General features: G+C 44.6%; 1 protein-coding gene across 1 annotated transcript in view; it reads left to right on the top strand.

Moving 5' to 3' along the window:
- The window catches only part of LOC143140355 (histone deacetylase 9-B), a gene marked incomplete in the record, with an annotated part of 39170 nt that overhangs the window by 14936 nt on the left and 16734 nt on the right, over positions 1 to 7500 (top strand). Inside the window, 4 exon segments of the mRNA XM_076301176.1 lie at positions 912 to 1288; positions 4274 to 4511; positions 6103 to 6226; positions 7385 to 7500. The exon segment at positions 7385 to 7500 is cut by the window's right edge and continues 6 nt beyond it. Of these exon segments, the coding sequence (XP_076157291.1) occupies positions 912 to 1288; positions 4274 to 4511; positions 6103 to 6226; positions 7385 to 7500 (855 nt within the window).

The following is a 7500-nucleotide window of genomic DNA, read 5'->3' as shown; positions in this document are numbered from 1 at the left end:
CATATAATAAACCACGTTAGCTTCGTTCATATGCTATTTATTTGCAAATGAGGTGCCACATGCCTTTCTCGGTGGAGGTAGTGTTGACAAGTATGCCCTTGATAAACAGTCTGCAAAGTGTATTTATATCAAGTTATTAATAGGGTTTTATGAGAACTCACTGTATGGGGCATAAACAAGGACTTTCAACTTGGAGTCAGTATTGTCTTGCCTGGAATGCCATGCATTGCAGAATAACTGACCTTGAAATCCGTTATGTTTTTGTTACCAAAGTAGTTCTATTAGTCATGGTGTTTGACCTTGGCTTGTACCAGGTAGACTGGTTGAAAAAGCTACTCAGTTATGTTGGGAACTTTATCTCTGTTAATCTCCCGTTCAACCTCTGTCCATCTGTCCATCTTAAATATTCCTTGTTCTCTCTTCTTGTCCTTCGCTCCCAATTCACTCACTAACCAACTAGCTTTCTTTTTTTCACATTTCTCCACTTCATAAGTCAATATCTCTTGGAACTCCATGTACAAACTACATGTACAGACATTTATAGGACTAAGTTTTGTTGCTTGCCATTGAGGACTAAATATTGATTAGAGAAAAGTTTGAGAGATTCCCTTTTTTCTATGTATGTATGTATGTATGTATGTATGTATGTATGTATGTATGTGTGTATGTATCAATGTATGTATGTATGTATGTATGTCTGTATGTATGTATGTATGTATGTATGTATGTATGTATGTATGTATCTATCAATCTATCTATCAATCTATCAATCTTTCTATCTATCTATCTATCTATCTATCTATCTATCAATCTATCTATCTATCTCTCTACCCATCCCTCTCCTGCATTCTATCCTCTACACTCAGCCTCTAAACCCTTCTCTCCATGTTCTCCCCTCTCCTCTCCGGCAGGCGTGAGTGCGGAGCTCTTAGCCGCGGCGGCCGCGGTGAGCAGCAGCACCAGTGGCGGTGGCGGCGCCCTCGGTGTCGTCGGCACGGGCAGCACGGCCGGCACGAACGGCAGCAGCAACGGCAACGGTGGCGGGAGCAGCAGCGGCGGCAGCAGCAGCAACGGGAGCGTGGAGGAGGCGGAGATGCGCGGAGGAGGAGGAGGCGGAGGAGGTGGCTGGGAGCGCGAGCCCGAGGAGTGGGAGCAGGAGCTCCAGCGCGAGCTGCTCCTCATCCAGCGGCAGCAGTACATCCAGAAGCAGCTGCTCATCTCAGAGTTCCACAAGCAGCACCAGAACCTGCTGCGGCAGCACCAGGCCCAGCTACAGGAGCACATCAAGGTAGGAGCAGAGGGGAGCAGAACAGAGCAGAACGCAGAAGAACAGAGCAGAACAGAGTAGAACAGAACAGAGCAGAACAGAGCAGAGAAGAGCAGAACAGAGTAGAACAGAACAGAGCAGAACAGAGCAGAGCAGAGCAGAACAGAGTAGAACAGAACAGAGCAGAACAGAGCAGAGAAGAGAAGAGCAGCTGTCAGTCGGTACAGGGAGCACGTGCACACAGAGAACACCGATCTCTCAGTGTGGTCTGCGGGCCCTTGTTTTGAATGCTAGGCAAAGTGCACAGTCAGTCTATGAGCAAAGGTCTCGTGCATAAACTGACGGCGGGCATCATGTGGTGAGAGACAGCTTTCAGCTGACCCACCAATGTTAGTGCATAGGATCTTTCTTATCGTCATGGTATTAGATTTGCAAATAGATGTTGTGTGGTTATTCAGCAAGCTTTAGTTAGACTTTAGACTTTGAACTTTCTCCAGCATTTAAAGTTTAATTAGGGCCCTGCAAGTTAAACAGGCAAATCAGAACGGTTCCACTTTACCTGGATGGCTTCCTATAGACTATTCACAAATGCTATATGAAGCAAGCTAGCTGTTGAAACTGTTTATGGTTAGTTAGGGTTGGGTCAATTATTTTTCTCAGTCGTTTTGATGCATTTCTCGAATCATCATTAACATGTGAAAACTAACAATTAGTGCATTTCTCAAAACAATTAGTGCAAACTGCACCGCATAGTGGATTACCTGCAAAAGCACATATCTTGCTCAAAATGCTTTGTTTATGTCTCAAAAGCAAAAGTTCCTACGCCATTGTTTATGTCAAGACAAGTTTTGCGTTGTTGTAAATATGTCAGTTTACTCTGTAGGTATTTCCTAATGAACAAATGTGCAAGGCATCACTATTTGTGGCATAGCTATTTCCAAACAACAAAGTTACACAATTGTGTGTGTAGGGGGTCGATTGCAAAAGAGTTCAAAGTTTCAAAGTTTTTACTGTTGACAGACATAGTGACAGTATAAAGAAAACAAAGGCTTTTACAGCATTGTGCAAATAGAAAATGACCAATATACAGTAAAATACCCCTTGGTCAGAGCTGCACACCACCATCTTTCTATACATCCTGACGTTCCTGTCTGTCAGGTCACATATATATACTAGACAGACTATGACAGCTACGTAGTTATGGCAGCTATAGCTCAACACATTTGCATGTAATGACACAAGCGATGAAATAAGCCCAATTTGTTTTATGGGGTAGGACCAGAGCCTTAGAGAGATAGCCTCTATAAGGCTCTGGGTAGGAATATTCAGCATGGAACCAGTACAGAGCATTTTGTGACCCACAGTGCACCAACATGACATTAGCAATTGGAAATTTAAATACAGCAGACATTTCTACTAAATCAGTAGCATGGATGCTGTACTAAAGCATTGCTGTTTGTTCAAGATGAGGAGAATCTGCTTAAATTATGTGCTCAAGGGATGAGATGATTTGGAGTTTATGGAGTTTTTTTTGTTTGAGACTTTCAATTCTGATCTGAGAATTGCACCAAAGCAACTGAGAAAAAACTGCAATACTGGGCATGTTTCCCAAACATAGCACTGCGACAACACATCTATACAACTGTATCTAGACATCAACATATATCTAAATGCCTAATGAAACAGTGTGATATGGTATGACTTTTATCATCAGAGTACACAATACTCACTCTCAGAGCAAACAGAACATGGGAAAGATGTGCAATCAAACAATAAGGAATATGTTTCCCAATTGCTTGTAACAATGGTTATTGCACAACATCACTTCTGGGAAATTCCCCCCCCCCCAGTGTTGCATAATCAGTGTCCATCATGTAGTCAGTTTGCCTGTTACAAATGACTAAAGAACAAGTGCATTATTGAATGAACAAATTCCTTCCATAGACGGGTGGGTGGATGAGAGATTGAACGTATAAATCAAGCAGTGAATGCATGCATAAATGAATCATTCAGTCCATCAGACTGCCAGCCAAGACGAGCAGACGCATGGTGTATTTCAGAACAAATCCTTAATGTCACTCCGTCGGGTCATGAATAAATGAAAGGGTGAATGAATGATTAAACAAATCAATATATGAAGTGAACCCACTGTTCGCAAGCAATATGGCTGGTTAGTCAGTATGACAGCTTCAATAAGCAGACCATGACTAACAAATTGCATTTAGCATGGCTTGCTAATGATTGGTAGAGCAGAATAAATCTATAATGACAGTAAGCAGAGTTACGTGAATATGTTCGTTCCAAATTTAGACATTTTCCTGTTCTTTCTCACAATTATTTTTGTCTCTCTTTTTTCCTACCACCCCCACTATCCATCTCCATCTCTCTCCCACTGCCCCCACAATTTCTCTCTTTCCCTCCCCCTATCTTTCTCTCTCTCTTCTTCTCTTTCCCCCTATCTTTCTCTCTTTCCTTCCCCCTATCTTTCTATCTATCTCTTCTCACTATCTTTCTCTCTTTCCTTCCCCCTATCTTTCTATCTATCTCTTCTCCCTATCTTTCTCTCTATCTTTCTCTCTTTCCTTCTCCCTATCTCTCTCTCTATCTTTTCTTGTCTATTCACTTGGTATCTTCTGTCTATTTTCACTTCCACTGTGTGTCAATTTGTTCTCCTGTCATTCTCTCTCTCTTTCTCACTCACTTCACCTCTCTTATTGTCTCACTCGTTCCCTCTTCTCCTCCCTCTTCTCCCTCTTTCTCTCTCCCCCTCCACCTCTCTCCTTCTCCTCTCTCTCCTCCCTCCATCCCTCCATCTCTCTCTCTCCCTTCCTCTCCTCCCTCTCCTCCCTCCATCTCTCCATCTCTCCCTCTCTCCCTCCCTCTCCTCCCTCTCCTCCCTCCATCTCTCCCTCTCTCCCTCCCTCTCCTCCCTCCATCTCTCCCTCTCCTCCCTCCCTCTCCTCCCTCTCTCCCTCCCTCTCCTCCCTCCATCCCTCCATCTCTCAGCTGCAACAGGCTCTTCTGACGCTGCGGCAGCAGCAGGAGTTGCTGGCGGAGGAGCGTCGGCAGGAGGCCGAGGAGGAGGAGCGCGAGAGGGAGGAGAAGCTGGAGGAGGAGCGCGAGCAGGAGCTCCAGAGGATGGAGCAGCACCATCAGCACCATCAGCACCATCAGCACCAACACCACCAACAGCAGCAGCAGCATCTCCTCCATCAGCACAGGAAGAAGGAGCGCAGCAGAGAGAGTATGAACTCCACCACCCATGGTTTTTACTTTTTATATATTTATGTCTCTATCTATATCTATCTATCTATCTCTCTCTACACACACACACACACACACACACACACAGATACAAACACACACACACACACACACACACACACACACACACACACACACACACACACACACACACACACACACACACACACACATATACGTGCAATGTCCCCAAATTGTCTCCCGAAATTGTTTAGATATACAGTATGTATGTAATAAAAAAGAGAGATGATTTGGAATGACTTTTAATTGTGTTGGACCAACAGTGCACTGCATCTCTTAATGAAGCAAAACATGCAGCACCTAAGGACGCTGAATCTAGTGTAGGTGTGAAAACATGTAGTACCTAAGGACGCTGAATATAGTGTCGGCGTGATAACCCTCTCGGTATTCAGTGCTAAGCGTCTAATTGGCTAAGTTGTTGAAGCCGACCTGAGGAGTGCAGTCCTGTTGCTCATTACCGACAGGATGGAGTGGAAACACTCGAGGATTTGCACTCCATGGGGTTGCTCTTTGCCACGTACGTGAGGTAGCCTTTTATAGGTTTAAATGGGCCTAAATCCCACACAGAAGAAATCTATCTATCTATCTATCTATCTATCTATCTATCTATCTATCTATCTATCTATCTATCTATCTAACAAACGAGCGTAATTCAGTTCTAATGAGGAGAATGGCTACATGTACTGCAGAGTAACGCACAACGTGTCAACTCGTGAAGCAGCTATTAGCCCAAATTCATAACACAGAAATAGTACCCCAGCAACGTGTTGACCAGGACATCACATGACATGCAGCCTCATAAACAAGTATTTAAATATAGAACATAGCAGGTAAATTATAGAGCACTGTGAACTGGAGCCAAATACTCCCAGCACTATGATACAACAGCAGCCACTCGAGGACAGACATTGTCATATGTTGTTGTTGTTTTGAATGTGTGTGTGTGTGTGTGTGTGTGTGTGTATGTGTGTGCATGTGTGTCTGTGTGAGTGAAAGACTTTAGGGGACAGGTGGCAACATTATTTTTTTGCACTGCACTTTTAATATAGTTCCACAAGGTGGTGGTATTTTGCCATTTCAACACTGCCACGGCACAAGTTGGGAATGTTGAATTTAGTCGCCAGTGTGTTTTTACTGTAATGCATCTTTAGCATGAAGGTAAAACTTTCAAATGACTAAATGGAACACCAATCGCTGCATTTAAAATCACCTCATTTACCGGTTACTTTGAATTATCAGATTTATTTTTGATTAAGATGTACAGCCCTTGGTCAAACATTCTCAGATTATGACTTTGCTGCAGTAATCATTAAATCATACAGAGAAAATCGTACATAAGAAAAAACAAACAATAAACAATCTCTCTCTACCCCCCTCTCTCTCTCTGTCTCTCTCTCTCTCTACCCCCCCACCCTCTCTCAGTCTGATCACCCTGGGCTTAGTAAAGCAGCGGTGACTCTGGACACCCCTGTCCTGTTTTAGTTCTCTTTAAAGATACAGTCTCGTAAAAGTGAACAAATGCCTCACTTCTGTCTCACTTCCTCTTCCAGGTGCCATGGCCAGCACGGAGGTCAGACAGAAACTTCACGACTTCCTGTTGAACAAATCGGCGAAGGAACTCTCGCCCAACGGCACTGGTCACCCCTCCGCCCACCGACCCAAGATCTGGTACATGTACGTTTCGCAAACCTCACACACACACACACACACACACACACACACACACACACACACACACACACATGCACACACACACGCACACACACATAGATATATATACGCAACCCTTAAAAACTGCAGAAACACCACACTGTTGCTTACAGTTTACGTTTTTTTTATTTTTTCAGTGATAAGCAATTTGCAGAAGTTCTGTAGCAATGCTGTGAATTACACTTCTACCGTGCATAAGTAGGCAACATTCCTAAATGCATCTCTACCCATAGTTAAATGTTTGTGCATGGTCATGCATATATATACACTCCTAAATGCAGCAGTCCCCATAGCTAAACGTGTGTGCACACATATGTACATTCCAAAATGCAACGGTCCCCATAGTTAAAAATGTGCACACGTGTCAACTGTACATTTTGTATCCTTCGATGCAATTTTTAGCACAGCCCCCTGTGACATCGAAATCTCATCCATAATGTAAGCCCTGAAAGAAAAAGAACCCCCCCCCCCCCCTGAGACCATGCAGGTTGGGGGGGGGGGGGGGGGGGGGGGCGGGGGCGGTTATGGTGGCAGAAATTGATGAGTGAATGTTTTTATGGAAACACTATGAACTACTTTACTACAGAGCTCTCATACACTCCAGAAGGCTTCAGCCTTCCATCACCCATAGTTAAAAGAGTGAATGTATGTCATCTGTACATTTTTAAATCTCATCCATAATGTAAGTCCTAAGAGAACGGAAACCCTCTTTGACAAGCACAAGGAGACCGTGTAAGGAGGAGGGGGGGCAGTTGTGGTGTGTGTGTGTGTGTGTGTGTGTGATGTGTGTGTGTGTGTGTTGTGTTGTGTGTATGTGTGTCAGGTTGTTGTGGTGTGTGTGTGTGTGTTGTGTGTGCCCTTGTGTCGGGGGGTTGTGGTGTGTGTGTCTGTGTGTGTGTGTCTGTGTCGGGGGGTTGTGGCGTGTGTGTGTGTGTGTGTTGTGTGTATATGTGTCGGGGGGTTGTTGTCGTGTGTGTGTGTGTGTGTGTGTGTGTGTATGTGTGTCGAGGGGCTGTGGTAAGTGTGTGTGTGTGTGTGTGTGTGTGTGTGTGTGTGTCGGGGGCTTGTGGTGTGTGTGGGGGTAAAAAATTGATGTCTGAAAGCCCCCGTTGTTTCCTGCAGGCCCACCCAGCACTTGTCAGTGGACCAGAGCTCCCCTCCACTGGGGGAGACTCCCCCCACCTTCAAATCCCCCCTACCTACTGGCATGGACGGCAAGGATGACTTCCCCCTCAGGA

The sequence above is a fragment of the Alosa pseudoharengus genome, unplaced genomic scaffold, assembly GCF_046254945.1.
Source record: "Alosa pseudoharengus isolate Yale_2024_CS ecotype anadromous, Long Island Sound unplaced genomic scaffold, YU_APseudo_1.1 YU_APseudo_1.1_scf_23, whole genome shotgun sequence".
Taxonomy (NCBI): domain Eukaryota; kingdom Metazoa; phylum Chordata; class Actinopteri; order Clupeiformes; family Clupeidae; genus Alosa; species Alosa pseudoharengus.
The sequence above is the reverse complement of the archived record's forward strand: the minus strand, read 5'-3'. Positions and strand labels throughout refer to the sequence as shown.